Genomic DNA, 20256 nt, shown 5'->3' on the forward strand with positions numbered 1-20256 from the left:
TGAGTCCCTGCTTCTCGCCCTGCGCCCCGCACCCTCGAGTCTGCAGTAAACATCAATGAACCGCATAAACGGTTCGTCTCATTTTTATTCCAGTGCAAAAATGCGACTACTCAAGACACACAAGGAAGGCGTGATGAATTTCTGTTCATCGAGTGAGCACCCAGGTAGCTGGGAGGGGTAGGGGCTGCACTCTGAACCAAAAGGTCAGGGGCTTGAAACCGCAGGCCACTACTGCAGGGCGGAAAGCTTCCGGGGAGAACTATGACCTCGGGAGTCCTGAGGCCAGTCCCGCCCTGTCCTATGGGGTCACCAGGCAGTGGAACTGGCACGGTCGCAGGGGGTTTTAATTGATCAAGTAACAAAACCCGGAGGAAAATGCCTCGACTCCTAAGATCAGGTCTTGTTTTATAAGCTACAATCGCTATGCTAAAGAACTCAACGGAGACACGCAGGAAGACAAAGTACAGACAGACAGACGACACCAGCGTCTTACCTGGACTCCAGGGCCTTTGCCTCCTCTACCTTGGAATCACACAGCTGCACTAACTCGTGCGAATTCTCCACATTAAAGTGAAGGAACTGCAGGTCACGCTGCTGCTTCACGTATATCTGCCACATAGAGCGAGAAATAAGCCAGGAGTGGAAGTGTGGCACGAAGTCGAGCCAACGGCGTGGTGCTTTCTTTCATTTAATTAACTTTAATCAAAGTTTACTGAGACTTAGGGTTTCCAGTCATTCACTGTTGCACTTTTCTCCCTGCCCACCCCCTCCCCCCAATTCACTTTTCTCCTTGAAAAGTAAAAGAAAAATTCTTTCATTGCTATGCAATCCCTACCCCCAAGTCCACTCCACTGTGCAGCCTTCATTCTGGACTCCGGTCATGACAGTGAGACCTAATCACACATCCCTTTTAAATAGTTCTCTCCCTCACCTGGTGCAATGCAGTAAACATCATTCCTCCCCTTCTTCTCTGTCTTCTCTCAATCCCAATGTCAGCCCCATTTTACAACAGTGGCCCTATGCAATATTTGTCCTTTTGTGACTGAGATATTTCACTCAGCATAATGTCCTCCAGAGTCATCCACTTACTTTGGAAAGGCAGTATGGCACTTTCGCAAAAGGCTGCAAATAGAGATACCATTTGACCCAGCAATTCCACTTCTGGGAATTTACCCTAAAGAAACCATATCCGCCACCGAAGCAGATACATGCACACCCATATTTCTTGCAGTTTCGTTCCCATTAGCAAAGAGCTGGAAACAACCCAAGTGCCCATCAACAAATGAATGGATAGAGAAGCTCTGGTATATTCACACAGTGGAATACTACACAGCACTGAAAAACAAGGAAATCAGCTTGGCACTTTCTAACTCCAGCACAGCTCACACTGTGACCCAGGAAATAGAGTAAGCATGTCTGTATTCACATCTCCTATGTGCCAGTACAACCAGGCTCCAAACCATTCGTTACCTGAAGAAAGACCTTTAATGGGACGCAAAACATGACAAATGTTGAACGTACTAAATTCTCCAACGCGACATTAAAAAGTAAAGCCACCAGGCGTGCTTTCCCTGTGGTCGGCCACGTGTGGGCCAGCATCCCCCGCCCACCACCCACTGGGCCCAGCCGCAGGGACATACCTGCCTCAGGTTATGCAGCTCCGTGCTGGTGCGCTCCTGCTTGGACTTCGCGATATCAAGCAAGTCATCCTTCCGCTTTTCTCTTTCTACTGTTTCAAAACAAATAGTACAAAACATTTTCAAAAAAACCCATCCCATCACCATAAATGTCTCCATCAGTCCCAGGCAGCTTCAGGCTCAGTTTTCTAACATCCCCTCAGGCCCGACTTCACCCCTGATTTTAAAATTGTAGAAAGGCTGGCTGAGAAGGTCTCTGCGCTTGCCGGCTGGCTCGGTTCCTCACCAAATGGGAAGCCATTCACAATGTAACCATCAATGCTACGACAGAAAAGTCTAGATGGGTCCAGGCCCTGATTCCATTCACATGTGAGTGCTCACATGAATGCAGAAACAGTCTGAGAGCAAGGGTCATAAGGTGTGGAGAGAAATCGCTTCATTACTTTCGGACAGGAGGATTAAAGACAATCCTTCGTCCTTTTTCAGGGGAGGGGACGGGACAGACAGTGACTTCCAGATCTCTGTAGTTACTGCATATTTACCGCCTTGGAGCCAAGGGCGAGGAGACAGTCTTCTGTACGGGGGCCAGTTCCTGGAGGGGGACATGATGCTTGGTAGAAGGTCAGTGGCAAGGAGCAATACCGTCAACGAGACGCACGAACAATGGCAGCACGATGGGTTCTCACATGGCAATGACCGTGACTGTGGTACAGGGAGGCTTCTGTCGTCCACAGGGCCACCACGGGTCAGAACCGACTCCACAACACCTAGCCACTAATTCAATGGTTTTTTTGTTATTTTCCCGAGTGCATTTTCACTGCAAGTAATCTAAATGCTGGGTTACCTCCGTCAACACAAACAGATGAACACCCCACCTGGTGGGGGCGGGAGGAGGACACTATATTTTTGTCATTATGTAATCAAGCAGACAGCATCTCTGACAGGCTCCCCGGGCGCCCTCCCTGACCACGGACAGCCGTGGCCAGGAGGCGCCCGGACACGATTTCTAGATTCACGAAGGCCCAGCCTCAGGCGGCACATTGCTATCAGGCCGATTCTGACGCGTCGCGACCAGAGAGAGATCTCTGTGCTGTGCTGGGTCTGCAAAGCTGTACGTCTTTACTGAAGCCGACAGCCTCATCTTCCTCCTGCGGAGTGACGACTGGGGTCAAACCGCTGACCTTCTGACTTGCAGACAAATGTCCAACCGCTGGGCTCCTTCATTAAGGCCTAGTACTCCCTTACAGACAGTTTAAGTCATTTAAAGACGTTGTCCCCTAAAACGTAACTTATCAGACTCTTGCTGAGAACACACACGGCGGCTCCAGCCTCCACGGCTAGTCCAGGCTCCAGTCCACGGACTGCACTCTGCCAGACGTGCGCCCTTCTCAGCCTCCTCCGCAGAGATGTCCACCCAACGGATCTGAATCCATCACCCCCCGGGTCTCTGATCTCCCCTTTCCAGTGGCTCTTGTCAACATGACCCCACGGACTGCATTTTCACTCAAGGAATGGGCATTTTATGTTTTTTTAAAAAAACTTTGTCCTCTTTGGCAAGGTATTTTCATAACCATGCTATGCAGGTTACTTTTTAAAAATAATTTTCATCAAAGTTTAGAGACTTAGTCATTCATTGTTGCACTTTTCTCCCGGCCCACCCACCCCGCCCCAGTTCATTCTTCTCCTTAAAAAGTAAAATAAAAACTCTTTCATTGTTATCCCTCCCGCCAAGTCCACTCCACTATGCAGCCTTCATTCTGGATTTCTGTAATGACAAGAATACCCATTCATCTGTCCCTTTTAAACAGTTCTCTCCCTCATCTGTTTCAATACAGTATACATCATTCCTCCCCCGCCGTTTCTGTCTTTCCCTCAACCCTGATGTCAGCTGCGTTTTACAACAGTGGCCCTATGCAATATTTGTGCTTTTGTGACTGAGATATTTCACTCAGCATAATGTCCTCCATTTTACATAATATTTCATGAGTTCCTTGTTTTTCAATACAGCGTAGTATTCCATTATATACCACAGCTTCTCTATCCATTCGTTTGTCGATGGGCACTTGGGTTGTTTGCTATTGTGAACAAAGCCACAATAAACATGAGTGTGCATATATCTGTTTGGGTGGCAGTTCTGGTTTCTTTAGAGTATATTCCAAGTAGTGGAATTGTTGAGTCAAATGGTATTTCTATTTCCAACTTTTCTGAGAAAGCGCCATACTGCCTTCCATAGTGGTTGGACCACTTACACTCCCACCAACAGTGAATAAGGATTCTGGTTTCTCCACAACCTCGCCAGCATTTGTTGTTTGCTACTCTGTTGATTTTTGCTATTGTTACTGGGGTGAGACAATATCTCATAGTTGTTTTTGATTTGCATCTCTCTTACAGCTAGAGATTTTGAACATTTCTTCATGTGTTTGTTCGCCATCTGAATGTCTTCTGTGGTTAATGCCTTGCTATATCTTGAAGCCTATTTTCATCTGGTAACTGCCTGTGAGTCAGGACTTCCTCCACATGCCTGCTAGGTAATATATTAAATTTCTTGAGGAGCCCTGGTGGTGTAGTGCATTATGCACTGCACTGCTAACGCAAAGGTGGGCAGCTGGAACCCAGTAGCCACCCAGCAGTCCCGTCCACCGAGAATCACAGTCTCAGGAACCCAACGGGGGGTGCCAGGGGCTGGGACAGCTCAATGCAGCGAGCTAGTCCTCAATGTCTGAGTGCCGACAGAGCTGAGGGGCGGCCCGCAACGACCGGGTTGAGTAGGGAACACCGGAGGTGGGGGATGGCAAAGCAGTATCGCAAGGAAAACTTTCAAAACTACGCACGTGATAATCCCCACGAAGAAAATAATTTACATCAGAAAAAACATTACTATTACACTTAAAGAATCCATTTCACGCAAAACTGAGGACTCAACAATAAATGCTTCCAGTTAGGGGGAAAGCACTACCTTTCCAAGATGCTCCAATCGGATGAGTAAAACAATCCTGAAGGACTCGTGAACCAGGTTAAGGAAAGAAGGGCTCCCGACTCAGAGCCACAGTTCTTTCCTAAGACACCTTTTCCGTCATTTTTCTCACAGAAGCAGCAGAAGAGAAACATTACTACTTGCTGTACACCCTGAACATCACAAAACCAGTGAGCGGTCAAGACGTGTGCTTTGCTTCTAAATGACAACGGCCGTCCTGCACCTGCTCGCCGTGGTCACAGGGGGCCCTGGGAGGTCCAAGAGTGAGGACTACTGTATGGCCAGCGACTGGTCAGCGGTGCCGTTTCTTACAGATTGTCCGTTTAGGACGATCAGTAGGGGGAGATTAAATGAGCAGCAGTTGCCCTCAAACAGAGCTCGGAAGACGAGACGAGATGGGAAAAGGACGAATGGACGTGGTTAACACAGGGAGGAAGTGGGACAAGTGTCGCTCCAGCATGGGACTGCAACATCACCCAGCAAACTGCAGGACCGGCTGAGCGCAGTCCAGGGTGCCCGCAGCAGTGAAGCCTCTTCTGACTCATTGGGGACTCACTGCAGGACAGAGGGGCACAGATGCAAAGGGGGGGGGGTTGTCTGAGGCTGTAACTCTACAGAAACAAGCCGTATCCTTCCACCCTGGAGCAGCCTGTACGGTTGAACTGCCAAACCTGAGCTTAGCTGCCAGGTGTTCTAACCACTACTCCAGGGGGGTTCCTGTCTTAAAAGGCAATTCTACTGCAGACACAAATGTTTCCTTAGTTGAGATGTTATAGCCCCCCAGCTGGGCTTAGCAGGGAGACCAGAGGGTCTGTTTTCCTGAGGGGTAAAGGGCAGGACTGGAGGACAAGGAGGTGGGGAACTCTCTGCGTCACCTGCCTGGGCAGCAGACTAAGCACCAGGGGCCGCATTCAGCACAGGCCAGGAGACATGGCCCTCGCTAACTGGGGACACAGAGCCCTCGGGCCCTGGAGGCCGCATTCACAGGACGCAGGCCGACCGCGCATCCTTGCACTCTGCAGGCACCACGTTCTTCACAGACTGAATGGTGTGGCCCAAGTCTGGTCGACCCATCAGCACGTGCTCATCCCGTGTCTCTGGGCCCATTCGGGACAACCTTACACGGCTTCAAATTTTTCAACATTTAACAGACTACCGTATAGTTAACATGACTTTTACATGCACTGGGAAACAAAAAGATGCACCTGACCCTCTTGATTTTGATGTTCACTTTATTGCGGGGCTCTGGAAGCAAGCCCTCTCCCTCCCAGGCTAACATGGACAGGGATGGGGGGGGGGTGGCACCATCTCACCATCAACTCAGGGCAACCGGCTCGGCGTCTCTTGTCAAGGCTCACAGAGCATAAAGCATGCCATCATCTTATTTGCAAACTCCATATAAACATGTTGGATAAACAAATCAAATCTGTCCCCAAGCTGAAGAGAGAACTTCCTCTTCAACAGAATAAAGAAAGCAGCTTTGGACGTAAAAGGTAAAATTTTATGGGGGGAAAAAAGCAGCTTTGGACGTAAGAGGTAAAATGTTATGACATTTTCCAATTGAAAATGGAAGACGTTTAACTCTTACCCACGGCACCTCAAAGCATAGTTGCCAACCCGAACCTGAGTGTCCTGTCTTCCAGCTGATGCCAACTCAGCGTTCCCTGGGTCTCAGAAATCTCAGCAGCACAGCAGCACGGGTCCTCGGTCTCCTGCCGCGTTGGCTGTGGATTCAAACTGACCACCCTGCAGACAGCAGCCCGTCGTGAGAGCTTCTTTATGCAAGGAGAGCTCCTCCTTTGAACACTTAATTCACTTTTACCATTTAGACACATTACGGTCGGATCTGAACCGACTCACAGCTGACTCCAGCGGCTTTCCAGACGTTGTAAACGGTGTGAAAGGAGACGGCTCATCTCTTCCCGCATCAGCAGGCGGATTCGTACCTGCCTTCGGGTTGGCAGTCAAAGTGCTTATTCATTAGACCACCAGACTATGAAACTTATAAACGTCGCCTCGAAACTGGTCAGCGACCAAACAACATTCAAACCCACTCAGGGGTTCCTTGTGACAAAGGCGTGGTCACCAGCTCCCGCCTGCTTTCAGCCAAGAAGGGAGAGGACGGAAGGATGGGCAGAAGCCAGAATCACAGGGAGGGAAGAGGAGGAGTGCTAGGGCGGCATGTGGGCTGTAACTGATGTCATACAACCTGTGTGAACGCGGAACAGAAGATCAGCTGCTTGGTAAAAACATGTACTCAGAGCATGTGTGCACATGAGCAGGTGTACACACACACACACACACACACACACACACAGAGTAGCATTACTTTGAGATACAGGAATTTGAGCTAGAAAAGAAAGAGTGGGGGGGACACCCCAAAAATAATCAGGAAACAGTGACCTCTAGTGGTGGCTGTTAAGTGCCATGGAGTCTGAACCAATACCCAACTGACCCTCCAGCAGGTTTTCAGAAGCAATAAATCACCTGGGAGGAGACTGTCCCTCTCTCTGTGAAGCCGCTGGTGGATTCGAACTCCAGACCTCTGTGTTGGGCTGGCAGCCCCACTACCCACTAAGTCACCAGAGCTCCCTCCCATGGTAGGAACTTTCTTCTAACCCTTGGCTAAGTATCCCCTCTGGTGGGTTTCAGTTAACCCTTATTTTATTTTTTTAAAAATTGAAATGAGGAAATCCATTTATTATATTTCTTTTCTTTAATTTAATGGAATGTATTCTTTTTCTTTTTTTCTGAATGTATTCTTAACCTGGAATGAAAAGGGTTAAGGGTAGACATAGAGTGAGAGAAAAAAAATTTCACTTCATCTTCTATGTGGAACTCTTAAATCTAGAGACACAAACTAGAGACATCAGAGGTCACTAACTCCCCAGCGGGCAGGGACACAGAGCTCTGGAGGTCAGTGACTGTCCACTGGGGAGGACAAAGGAGAGGTGCTCCCCCAGGGACACTGAGACACTGGGCGGAAGGGCACGGGGCCTCGGGGCATGAGCTGAGGCGGTGGGGTGAGATTTTTATGTTAGAATGGACTTTATGTTACACATGACTGAGAAACCTGCTTTGTTTAAATCAAGAAAAACTCACACCCAACTTCCTTATTTTGCAATCAGTGAACGTAACAAAAATGTAAATATTTTTCCAATTGCAAATAATAATATGTAATCTATTTATAAAACTGGGCAAAGGCTGAATTTCTAATTTTTCTTATTTGCAAAAAAAAAATTTTAAAAAATAATGAGTCCCAGTAGCTTGGCGGGGAAAGCCCGTGACTGCTAACCAAAAAGTTGGTGAGGTAAACCCACCAGCACGTCTGAAGGGAGCTCTGGTGACCCAGTGGTACAAAGGTACGCTCCAGTCCCAAAGGCCTGTGGTTCGAATCCACCAGGTGCTAGAGAAAGACAGACAGTCTCCTCCTGTGCCATTTACTGCCTCAGAAAACCCGCTGGAGAGCCATCTAGGAACTGGCTCCCACTGCACAGCACACAACCACAGAGCAGTGAGTGAGAGCAGGCATCCGTAAAGATCCCAGCACCGTGGACACTGTGGGCAGTTCTAAGGGCCCTCAGCTTTGCCAACCACACTCCCACCTGCCGCTGCGGAGTCGACTCCAGCTCCCAGCAGCCCTGTGAGCTCCAGCTGGGTTTCCAGCAGGAAATCCTCACGGCAGCAGACCGCCTGTCTTTCTCTCACACAGAGATTTCTCTCATCAGTAGATCTGAACCACCAACCTTTTGGTTAACAGTTCAACATGAGTCCTAATTGGCTTGACAGCAGTGAGCGGGTGTGGGGCAGCACAGTGGTTAAATGCTTGGCCATGAATCAAAAGGTCAGTGGTTTTAATCCACTAGCCTCTTTGCACAGAAAGCTGTGGCCATCGGCCACCTTTAAGCCGACAGCCTAGGACCCCGAGGGGCAGGTCTACCCCGTCCCATGAGGCGGCTAGGGGCAGAAACCGACTCCGTGCAATGAGTTTTGCTTAGTTCATCCGCAAAGTGGTAACCATTCTCCCTTCATCAGCTCACAAGACTCACTGAACTGCTAAGCATCGGCTTTTAGAGGGGCCCTGGGCCCACAGTCAAGCGGCAGGACCACAGAGGAGGAAACGGCTGACGCGGGGCATGACCCGTCATCAAGCCACGGCTGTCAGGTCACTTGTGCCTCCTGCCGGGAGCTGACATCACACGGTCCTCCCTCGGAGCAGATGGTGGACCCCAACCCGCAACCTTTCAGTGAGCTGCGTGCTTAACCACTGCACCACCAGAGCGAGCGCCTGTTTAAGGAAGAGGCTGAAAGTTTCTCTTTCTCTGCCTCCTCCCCGTCCTTCACGAGGTGCCAGGAACTGTCTCAGTCTCGTCTGGTAGCGGGGTGCCTGAGAAGGGCCATCCTACCAGCATCTAACTAACTGTTGTATCACTTCAATTGGTTTCCTGGAGTTACCTGTGAAAACCAACTCGTCCTGCAGGTAACTCTTCTCCTGCTTCAGACGAATGATCTCTTCTCGTTGGTCGTTGTTTTCCGTTGTCTTTTCATTCAGCTCCTCTTCAAAAAGAGAAAAGGGGGCAAGGCCCCAAATCAGTCCCAGGTGTTTGGAGCTGTAACACGAGCTACCTACAACAGCCCTTCCAGTGGGTCCAGGTCCTTAACAGCCTGTAGAGGCAACAAGGCCCCGTCCACCAGCTCGCTGTGTCCCCAGCAATGACCCCGTTCAGGCCCGTCCTCCCTCCCTGTTGCCGACTTGTCTCCTGACTTGAGCCCCTGACACACCCACAGCCCCTGTCACATCTGTGGCTCAGTTGGAGCAGGCAATCTCCTTACAGCTCCCAGGGCGGCCAAGCGCGAAGCCTGCCAGTGAGTCCAAGGATGAGATCCAAGTCCCACAGCACAGCTCGCAGAGCCCCAGCTGACCCGGCTCCCCCACTTCCCACCCTCCTCACCCTCCATCTCTCCCTTCTTTCCCTGAACGCGTCCCATCCTCCAGACCCACTCTGTGCGCTCGATGCCCTTCCCGGCCCATGTCTTCGGACAGCTAGACTTCCATCATCCAAGCGCAGCCCAATCCGGGGCATCTGTCGCCCTCACTTTCTGTTCTATGGCCCATCACTCTATTTGTAATTTTTTATGCTTTTATTAAATATTTAATTTACAAAATCGTTCTCCAAAAACCCATTGCCATTAGGTGGAACCAACTCAGGGCTGACCCCGTGGCGGGCTTTCAGAGGCTGTAAATCCCATCTTTCCTGGATTTGAAGCAGCAGAGGCACCACTTTCGGGTTGTTGGCACCTTAACTCCATAAGACCACGTCACCAGAGCTCCTTATCAGAGACGTGGAGGGTGGAAGCACGAATGTGGCAGCCTTCCCTTCCCCGAGGCGTCTGACCTCGGAACCCACAAACATCCAGTGATTGTTCAGAGCGCCTACAACATCCCCTGATGCACGGAGAGCGCACAGAACCCTTCCACGCTCACTGGCTCCGAGGATGATGATGATTTCTTCAGCAGAGGCAGGTCCGTGATGTGCCACAGCGCAAGGCATCGGAACAAGGTTCTTAGAATGATCAGTCTCTTCAATTAAACTGGCGAAGATGGCATTTAGCAATTCCACAATCTTGAGTTAAAAGGGAGAGCAGTGTCACTTCTGGACACCAGCTCAGTGTTGCCAGGACGGTTCCGATTCAGAGGGGTGGTCGCACAAGCACAGCAGGAGGCCCACTGTCACAGCCGAGGGTCGAGCCTTCTGCTGCTGGTCTGAGGCTCTAACTACATATAGAAAAGGCACCACGCAGCTGTTATGTCATCTGATGGTAGAATTAAAGTGGCAGGAGACGTCTATAAAGATGAAAGGAACTTTTCACGTGAGGACTGGTGATGGATTGAACTGAACCCCCTGGAAACATGGGCAGTGAGTGTTCACCCTTGGACTTGTCATGATGATGCCGGCTGGGAATGAGTTTTGTTATCCTAATAGGCAGATTTAGTACAGGCTACGTCTTAAGTCAGCTTCTTTTAATATCAAAGCACACTGTTAGGAAGCAGAGGCGGGAGAAGACAGCTGCCGTGCCACGTGGAGGAGGCCAAGAGCAGAGGCTGAGCAGAAACCAGGCCCTTTCCCCAGCGCTGTCACAGAGATAGCCTTGTACAAATTCCTGTTTATTAAAGTCAGCCCCTGCAGTGTTTCTGTGACAGCAGCACTAGAAAGCCAAGGCAGGATCCGAGGTCATCAACAGACCCCCTAACCCAGTGTGATTGAGTCAGCGATTCGTGGTGACCGTCACGAATTGAATCACAGCTCTCCAAAACGTTGTCGCTGCTGGGCGCCATCAAGTCGACCGTGAACAACGGCCCTGCACCTCGCCCTGTCCTGTCACCATCACGACCGCTGTCCTGCTCAAGCCCTCTGCGGTGGTCACCGTGTCAATCCGTTTCGCTGGGGGTCTTCCTCTCTTTTGCTGCCTCTCCCAGCATGCTGTCTTTCTCTGGTTGGTCCTGACAACGTGCCCACTTCAGTGAGCCCAGCCTAGCGTCTCAGGAGCACTCAGGTCGCACTTCAAGATAGACTTGCTTGTTCTTTTTGTTCTCTGTTTGTTCTTTGGACAGTCAGTGGTCTTTGCCAACACAACTCGAAGGAAGCGATTCTTCTATCATCTTTGTTCACCATCCAACTTCCAGATGCATAGCAAGCAACTGAAAATATTATGGCCTGGATCAGAGGTACTTTAGGCTTTACACTGACATCCCTGCACAACAGAATTCTGGAGAGGTCCTTGAGAGCAGATTACTCCAGTGCAGTATGTCTCTTGATTTCTGGACTGCTGCTACCAAGGGTACTGATTGCGGATCCAAGTAAAATGAAATTGTTGACAACTTGAATCTTTTACTCCCCCCTCAGATACACCTATGTGACGATATCATGAGGAAGTTATATAATGATCTTATACAACTATTAGGACTTGATGGACTAAATCGTTGTAAAAGGATGAAAGATGCTTAATCCCACCAGCTAACAAGTCCCACAATCTAACGAAGGAGGAGTGCTTCCTTAGAGTGTGGCCCAGGGAGGAAAGGATCTGAGAGTGGGGGCTCAAGCCCACCAGGAAAGAACTATCAAGGGCCGAGTGTGTCCTTCTGGACTCGGGCCCACTCTGGGTGGCTCCTCCACACCCCAGGAAGGCGGGGAAGCAGAGAGCTCTCCAGTGACTGCTAGGCTTACACATGCTGAAGGGAACGGGCCTTCCCCAGAACCCACACACACAGAGGCCTCCTTCTCGAGCTGGAACCCTGATCTGGACTCCTAGCCTCCCAAACTGTTAGAGAATAGACGTCTGCTTGGTAAGGCTTGTGGTATCTCCATCTAGCAGCACGAGACAACGAAGACCTTGACACTGAAAGACAGGGGACCTGCCCCCACAAGGTTTCCAAGGCTTTAAACCTTTAAGGAAGCACGGTGCACCTTCCTTCCTCCAACAGAGCGGCTGGCAGGTTTGAACCACTGACCTTTCTGTGAACAGTCAGATGTCTTAGCCGCAGCACCACCAGTTCCCTGGTGACTCTACTGACAAAGCAGGATTCCCGAGACAAAGCGCTCACGTGGCCGCCTCTCCCTTACCTTTGAGTTTACCGATTTCCACCTTGAGTGTTTTCAGCTTCTGCTTATAATCTTGCTTTTCCTTCGCAATGCTCGTCTCAGCCACCTTGGCGTCACGCAGCGCCTGTTCTAACAGCTTGAATTTACCCGAGCAGTCCGCGATGTGATTGACCGCCTCGATAATATCTTTGTCCTAAACAAGACATTGACGTTAAGAGCTGCTATTAGGGGTTTGGCTGTTTTGTTTTTTTTTAATTCCAACTGATCAATAAGAAAACATTACTCTCATTATGGTCTGTCTCACTGTGGCCCACTTTTAAGCACTTTCATCCATTACTTATTTAACTCATGTAATAACTCTCTAAAACAGGCACTATTATTACATCTGCACTGGGCAAATCTGCTTCAAAAGTCTTTTTCCTCAAGCAGTTGAAACCAAAGACGTCATTTCGAGGACCCAGGTAAGCATGCCTCAAAGCAGTGTCTTCAATCACCCCGTATGCTTGTGGACAACCAGTAAGCCCCGAGAAGGCCTGGGACGCCTCCGGGGCACAGTGTTGGAGAAGCACAGACTGGGACTGCGAGCGGCTGGGGCAGCTACAGCTCTACAGGTCCAGCCAGCACCGCCTCAGAGGTCAGGGCTGGACGTGCGGTCTGGAGAGACGGGCCCTGGAGGCCAGGCGGCTGGCTCTCACTTATGTTCCTGGAGATCTCTGTCTCAATCTCTATCTCTACATCATCCATCTCCAGCTTTTCAATCACAGGATCCAAAAATTTTCCCATTCTTACCTTTTTTCCTGTTGCTGGGCACCACAGAGTTAATTCTAATTCAGAGTGACCCTATCTATGGACACGAGCACAAAACCACCCCCACAATCGCTGTGTGTGGGCCCACTGCTGCGGTCACTCTTTCTGAAGGCATCGCATTTACTAATATTACCAATGAGTTAGGAAACCTGTCTTTGAATTCGTACCGCCAGAAAGCTCCTTAGAAGAGAAGGTGGTGCGGCCTTGTCTTACGTTCTGTGGGGAATTCTGGTGGCCCAGTGGTAAGGAGGGGCACTGACACCTCAAAGGCAGGTGGTTTGAATCCACCAACTGTTGTGAGAGAAAAAGATGGACAATCTCCCCGTGTGGGAAGGCATCAGGCTCGCCAGGTGGAAGGTCAGAGAAAGAAGACTCCCAGGAGCACGGACACAGTGGCTACGACGAGCTCAAACAGCAACAAGGGAAATGTGGGGCCAGGAGGTGTTTATTCTCTGGTGAACAAGAGATGTGCACGCGCGCGCGCGCGCGTGTGTGTGTGTGTGTGTGTGTGTGTAGGCGGAGTTTATTCTCTGGTGAACAGGGTGGGACAACACTGAGCTGGAACTGTCTCAACGGAACCCAACAGCAACGAGGTGGAAGGACCACAAAAGGCAGTTGAGAAGGCAGGGTGAGCACGCTGGGTGACCTGGCCAAGATGACACAACGAGTGAGTCGGGATTAGAACCTAGGCAGCCAGCCCGGGACACCTGGTGTTCAGCCCTAACCCTAACTCTGTCTCTGAGAAAACTCCACACAAGAAGATCACCTATAGACTCGCACGTTGCAGTAGGAGGGAGGCAGAAGCCTGGGCAGGGGGGTTAGCCTCCGTGTTACAGGGGTTAAGCGCTTCCCCCCTCCTTTCCAGCCTGTTAAAATGACAGATTCCAAACTCTTATCTCACAGCTACCCACAGCAGAATGGCTCTGAGGCTGCTGTTCAAAACGGCAGGAAAGGGGCTACGTCTGTATTCCCACAATTCCTAAATGCGTAAGAGGACGTAAACGTGTGCTCTCTCACCCAACTCTTCTGGAAAAACGAAGTAGAATCTATGAGTAGATTCAACCCCTGCCTGATTTCAAGCCTTTCTGCATACCTCTTTAAAAAAAGACACCCTGTAAACCTCGCATGAAGAGGACTTAAAGGTTGGGACAGATCATTAAAACACAAGGGAGTTCTGAGACCAATCCTTTGGGAAAGGAGAATAGTTGGAAGAAGAACAACAGACAATCTGCCCCTAACACCACCGTCCATCATTTGAGCCCCACGCCTGGGCTCCGGGCGGCTGCCTTTAACAACTGCAACCCAGAAAGAGCCTGGTTCTTATAGGTCATTCTGCCCAAAGAAAAACTCTTCTGCTGGGGGTACGGGCTGCTCTGATCCAGGGAGGTGCCTCTTGGGATCTCCAGTGGTGCACAGCCAGAAACCATGACGCTGGTCAAGCTGCTAAACTGGCCACTCTTAACTTACAACCAACTGGTTGGTGTTAACATTCTTCTCTTTCCTATTAAGCGAGCGTGCCTCCAATCACTACGGCAGTGGGGGAATCACATGTCTTTCCTGCTGTCCCAGTATCTTTCACCCAAGTAAGGAGTTGTCGAGTGAAAGGCTGGCAGTTGGAACCCAGCAGCCACCGTGGAAAGCTGTGTCAACCTGGTCCTGGACGGACCGGGAGACAACACGGGCAGGCCTCCTGTGACCTAGACCGTCACCGAGTCATCACCGATGCCCGGCAGTGGGTTTGGTTTTTTTTGGTCACACTGTGGCTGCAGACTCTACTACCCAAAACGCTGGAGGGCCATAAAAAATGCAATTAGAGGAAAAAAACCACCCTAAAAAAAGACCAGATCTGACCGTCGGTGGCTCCACAAGGGGAAAGACGTGGCGGGCCAGGACTGAGAGGATGGCCGCCCTGGACACCGGTGGGGCAGCTCTGCTCGCTCTCGAAGCGCCCTATGACCTGGGACCCATGCACCGACAGAGGGCTGGGCTGCTGGCGGACTGAGATAAATGGTGAGAGTAATGACAGGGACCACAGCAGAAGAGACGTGATTATGCTATTTTAGCGAAGGTCCGGCGGGTGTCCAGGGACAGTAAACCCCCACCCTCCTCCCTCCGCGCAGCTGAGGGATTTTAATTGTGTACGTGTGTGATTGCAGTGCAGCTTCTTCCCTCGAGAGCCCCCTCACTCCTCAGTTAGAGCCCCAAACCTAAGCTCATAGGTCACCAAGGCTTCCTGGTGTAGTAGGTGTGGACACACACAAGGAGGACTCTGACAGCGTGGCTCGTGGGCTGCTGGAGGAGTCAGGGGAGTGTGTGAGTCCGATTCCCGAGGACCAGGTGGACGGGCGGCGGGACCCATTTACCTTCAGCTTGATCATGGTGGTGAGGGCCTGCTCGCGGGCCTGCAGCTGTCCCACCTGCGCGGACAGGTCCACCAGCGTGCTGCTCAGGTTCTGGTTCCTGGCCTGCGGGGGCGCATACAGAAGCAGCCTGAGTGCGGCTTCCAGGCATCCCCAGCCAGGCCGCCTGCTTGTCCCTCCACCTCCATTCTGGTTCATTAACTGGAGTTAGGGACCAAGTGCACTAAGTGAGCTATCAGGAAGGAACACGGCCTCTCTCTCCCCATTAGCTCGCATCCTCAGTGCTCTTCAAGCAAATCCACCGTATCTGCACACACAGCCACTTCCTAAAGTCTATCTTACGCGTTATTTTAGGGTGAAAGGAAAGACGAATGAACGGGAATCGCCTCACTAAGCAGGTGCGCTCTCTGAAATAAAAGTAGCACCAGGAACATCTGTGTATTTTTGTAGTTAACTTTTTTAAAATTTTATTTTCTTATTTTGTGTGTGTGCCGTCAAATCGGACCTGAATGGTACAGGAGGAGATTGCCCCCTCCTTCTCCAGCAGAGCATCTGGTGGATTTGAACCGTGCACCTCTGGGATTGCAGTGCAGCTTCTTGCCACTAGGCTACCAGAGCTCCCTTGTAATTTTTAAATTTCTTTTTGTAATTTTGTTTTTATTGTGACTTTAAAGAAAGCTTGTAGAAAGGCTGTCTTTTCACTCATTCACTGTTGTATATTTTCGTCCCTCCCCCAGGCCCCTTTGTGATGCACGCCTTGCCGCACATCGATGTCTTGCATACAATGATAATCACGTACTCCTTTTCACAGTTGTTCTTACAGCACCTTTCTTGCTCTTTTCCATCAGAGCACTTACTACAATCTGTAATTTTGAAATTTATTTTTACTTTAAAAATAAATTACTAGTGCGTTCTCTACTTTACTTTGCTTTTGTTTTTTTTCTACTTTACTTTCAAAGAAATGACCCACCTCACTCTCTGGGACCTAGCTTTTCTAATAAAATTGTTTTCCCTTTCACCTTCAAAAAAATAAACTATCAATTCATATGACTAGTAAAAAAAATAACATCATACTGAAGTATTTCCACAAATCAATCTCTCTCAATGACAGAACTGTGATATCATTAATAATCAGACTTCTAAAAATGATGGCTCCTTTTTTAATTTTACATAAATTCCAGAGTAGTTTTTACTTATATATATAGAATTTGTTTAGACTAATATTTAAGTAAAAGGCATAAAAAATTTTGTATTATTATAATTACTAGGAATTTGAAAAAATCATTATTTACTATGATCTGTAATGACTATCATTACAGAACAAGAAAAGGACAAATATAACCAAAAAAACCCCACAAGCTGGATTTCTCTTTGTGCCTCTTAGAAAGCATAAGAATTGTTTTGTCCACGAACAAAAAGTTTCCTTTTTAAAAAAAATAATAATAATAATGGATCGCTTCACGAATTTGCGTGTTCTCCTTGCATAGGGGCCATGCTAATCTTCTCGGTTTCATTCCAATTTTACTACGTGTGCTGTCGAAGCCAGCACAAGTCGCCCTTTTGTCAAGTCCCCCAAGGAGACCCAGACAAGTGTGTAACTGAGAGGAGTCGCCTGCAGCCAGCCACCCGTCACAGAGACGTGTTTCAACATGTTTGGTTTGGAACAGACCTATTCATGGGTGAACTGGAATCCCAGAAGCAATACTTTTCCACGTCCACCCACGCTGCTTGATCACAGCAGATAAGATACAGCAGTTTGGAACACATCATTGAAGCCCCTGAAACTTGATGATCCTGGTCTCCAGGTTTTAATGAAACAGGACAGCTCAGTGCGGCTAATCAGAACTGCCTGTGGACGCACGACTATGACGCAGTCCCTTGCGTTCAGAGACATGCACTGGCAACGTCCCGTGGAAGTCTGATCTGCCGAGGACTGAGGCACTGACAGAGCGTGGCCCAGGGAAGCCCAGGAGAAGTACCAACCTCAAGGTCTTCAGAGAGGAGAGCCGCGTGGGTCGCCTTCTGAGCCATTTCCTGAAGCTGCTGCTGTGTCTTCTGCAGGTTCATTTGGGACTCATTTTGATTTGATTCAAGGGCTTTCACTTTCTTTATGAGCGATCTGATTATCTCACTTCTTTTATGCAGCTCACCTGAGGGAAATGGCATCAGGAACTTAGTTGTGGTCCAATCTGAAACCTAAAATGAGTTCTTTTCAAAACCAGTGGTTAAAAAAAAAATGCAGGGAGCTCAGGTGGCCTAATGGCAAGAAGCTGCACTGCAATCCCAGAGGTACGCAGTATGAATCCACCAGACGCTCTGCTGGCTGGAGAAGGAAGGGCAATCTCCTCCTGCACCAGTCAGATCTGATTTGACAGTACACACACACACACACACACACATTAATAAAATTTAAAAAAATGGATAAAGTGAAAATTACAGCCTGTGATGTTAAAAATAACACCACTCTCCACAATACAGGACAGGAAAGAAACACAGCTCTTCCACGTGCTGATCTGTGACTATCTGAAGAGAACACAGAGAAGTCTCTTCGCGTTTCTTCTCTCTCGTTGTTCACACACTGGAACCCACTCCCGGCTGACCCTCTGCTGCTTTCTGGAGCTGGAAGTGCAACGGCAAGAAGCCCGTCTTCTCCCGTGGAGCAGCTGGTGGACTGAAGCCCCGGAGGCGAGGCCTTGGGGTCAGCAGCACCCCTCCCTCCCCACGGACGGTGACACCAGGGCTCCCTCACCATCCACTCCAGCAGTGCAGAAGAGACCACACCGTGCGTAAGGTGTTGGGCTGCTAACCACAAGGTCAGTGGTTTGAATCCCCCAGTTGCTCCCTGGGAGGAAGAGAGCAGAGCCGTACGGCCTGGGAACCCTGAAGGAGAGTCTCTGAGGGTCACAGTCAGCTTGATGGCAGTGGGTTTCGGTGCTTCTACTAACAAAGAAGTCCAGGAAATGGAGGCTTGTAACTGCAGCCTCTTCCATAACCTTAATCAGACAGCAGGAGGAAACGCCACTTAAAAAAAAATGAGACATCAGAATGCTCCTACAAACCTTCCTTAGTAAACTCTGAAAAAGCCCTCAATGTACTGAAAGGGGGCTGGGTGCAAACCTTCCGTAGAAAACACCATAAAAGCCCTGAGTGTGGGGAGAGGGGGCTGAGCTCAAACCCTCCTCAGCAAACTCCGCAGAAGCCCAGAGCCCTGACCTTCTAGCTTGCTGCAGCGCTCCTCCAGGGTCAGCACCTTCTGCCGGTCCTCCTCCCACGCCAGCAGCTGTCTCTGATGGACCGCAACCATGTCATTGAGCTCCCTGTCCCGGTCTTTGAGTTCTCCAATCAGCAGCTGCAGCTCTTTCCGCTGTTTCTCGATGGTGGAAACCTCACAGTCTGATCCGATGTTCTAAACGTGGAAAGTGGTCTTACATCAGAAGAAAGCTAATCAATAAGCTGGGCTGGCCAAAGCAACGTTCCCAAAGAACCCTCCCTCCTTTTGCTGCCCACTCCCAGATGCTGGGACAGCCACAGAGCAGCAAAGACCTCCCTCCGGCAGGCTTTCTCTTTCTCCCTCACTGAGATGCAGTCAGAAACCACGCAGAGGCGACCCTTCAGCAGCATCTCAGAGGCTGTAAATCACACGAGATTGCCCATCTTTCTCCTGTGGAGCAGCTGGTAGATTCAAACTGCCCACCTCTGGGTTGGCAGTGCAACTCCTGACCATTAAGGTCACCAGAGCTCCCTTACTTCTAAGCAGCTAATTAATGAATTTTGATTAATAATATGACATTAAAATTACAAATATATATTTAAACAGATTCAAACCTACTATGCACTCTGACTCCTGTTGTCTGAGAGCCGTGAACCACTCTTAAAACATGGGCTGTTTCTTGTTTATTGGGGCTTTGTTCACAATAGCAAAGAGCTGGAAAAAGCCCAAGTGCCCATCAACAAATGAATGGATGGAGAAGCTGTGGTATATTCACACAATGGAATACTATGCTGCATTGAAAAATAATGCACTATTACACAAAATGGGTGACCCTTGAGGACATTATGCTGAGTGAAATATTTCAGCCACAAAGGACAAATAAGGCATAGTGCTACTTTTGTAAAGCAGGTCTGACATCGGGGTTGGGCGAAAACTAAGATGGGATAAATAATGTACACTGCATTGAAACAGTTGAGGGAGAGAACTGTTCAGGAGAAATATATGATGAGGTATTATTATTGTCATGACAGGAGTGCAGAATGAAAGCTTCAGAATGGAGTGAAGTGGGGAGGGGATTGTATAACAATGAAAGAATTTTTTTTTTTTACTTTTCAAAGAGAAAAGCAAACTGAGGGAGAGGGGTGGGCATGGAGGAAAATGTTCAACAATGAATGAATGGAAAGTCAGTCTCTTTAAATGTTCATTAAAATTCTAAAAAAAAACAACCAAAAACCAACGGTTGTTTCTAAAACCTCCACTGGCCAAGGACAAAGAAATCTGTTTCTCCATTTTATTTTCTTTGTTGTGAACTGTCTCTTGGTACCAATCAACATTACGGTTCAGAACTCTGCTGTAATTTAAGGGAAATAGGAAATAATTACTGTTTAAGTAATTCTTAGTAAAGAAGAGGAATTGTAGTCTAGCTTGTCTAAGGAGAATGAAATCCTCAAGTGTGTAAAGGTGTATTACAGCTGCTGGTGGCACGGTGGTGAAAGCATTGGGCTGCTAGCCCCATGTCTGCGTCTGAGCCCACCAGGGCTCCCCCCTCCCCCGGAGAAAGCTGCAGGGTCTGCTTCTCTAAAGACTTAGAGCCCTCGGAACCGTACGGGCCCTTCTGCAAACCAAGTATTTGCCGCAGATGATCAAAGACCACAGCCTTCAACAT

At 49.2% G+C, this 20256-nt stretch overlaps 1 protein-coding gene across 1 annotated transcript in view; it reads right to left on the reverse strand.

Moving 5' to 3' along the window:
- The window catches only part of CCDC62 (coiled-coil domain containing 62), a 39426-nt gene extending 19170 nt beyond the window's left edge, over positions 1-20256 (reverse strand). The window contains exons 1-8 of the mRNA XM_006894699.1: positions 20125-20256; positions 18593-18785; positions 17363-17529; positions 15383-15484; positions 12234-12405; positions 9067-9168; positions 1641-1729; positions 494-609 (exon numbers count right to left, since the gene is read on the reverse strand). Of these exons, the coding sequence (XP_006894761.1) occupies positions 494-609; positions 1641-1729; positions 9067-9168; positions 12234-12405; positions 15383-15484; positions 17363-17529; positions 18593-18785; positions 20125-20256 (1073 nt within the window). The remainder of the gene's footprint in view (positions 1-493; positions 610-1640; positions 1730-9066; positions 9169-12233; positions 12406-15382; positions 15485-17362; positions 17530-18592; positions 18786-20124) is intronic.

This window comes from Elephantulus edwardii, unplaced genomic scaffold (assembly GCF_000299155.1).
Source record: "Elephantulus edwardii isolate Elephantulus edwardi_28Jun2011 unplaced genomic scaffold, EleEdw1.0 scaffold00148, whole genome shotgun sequence".
NCBI lineage: Eukaryota > Metazoa > Chordata > Mammalia > Macroscelidea > Macroscelididae > Elephantulus > Elephantulus edwardii.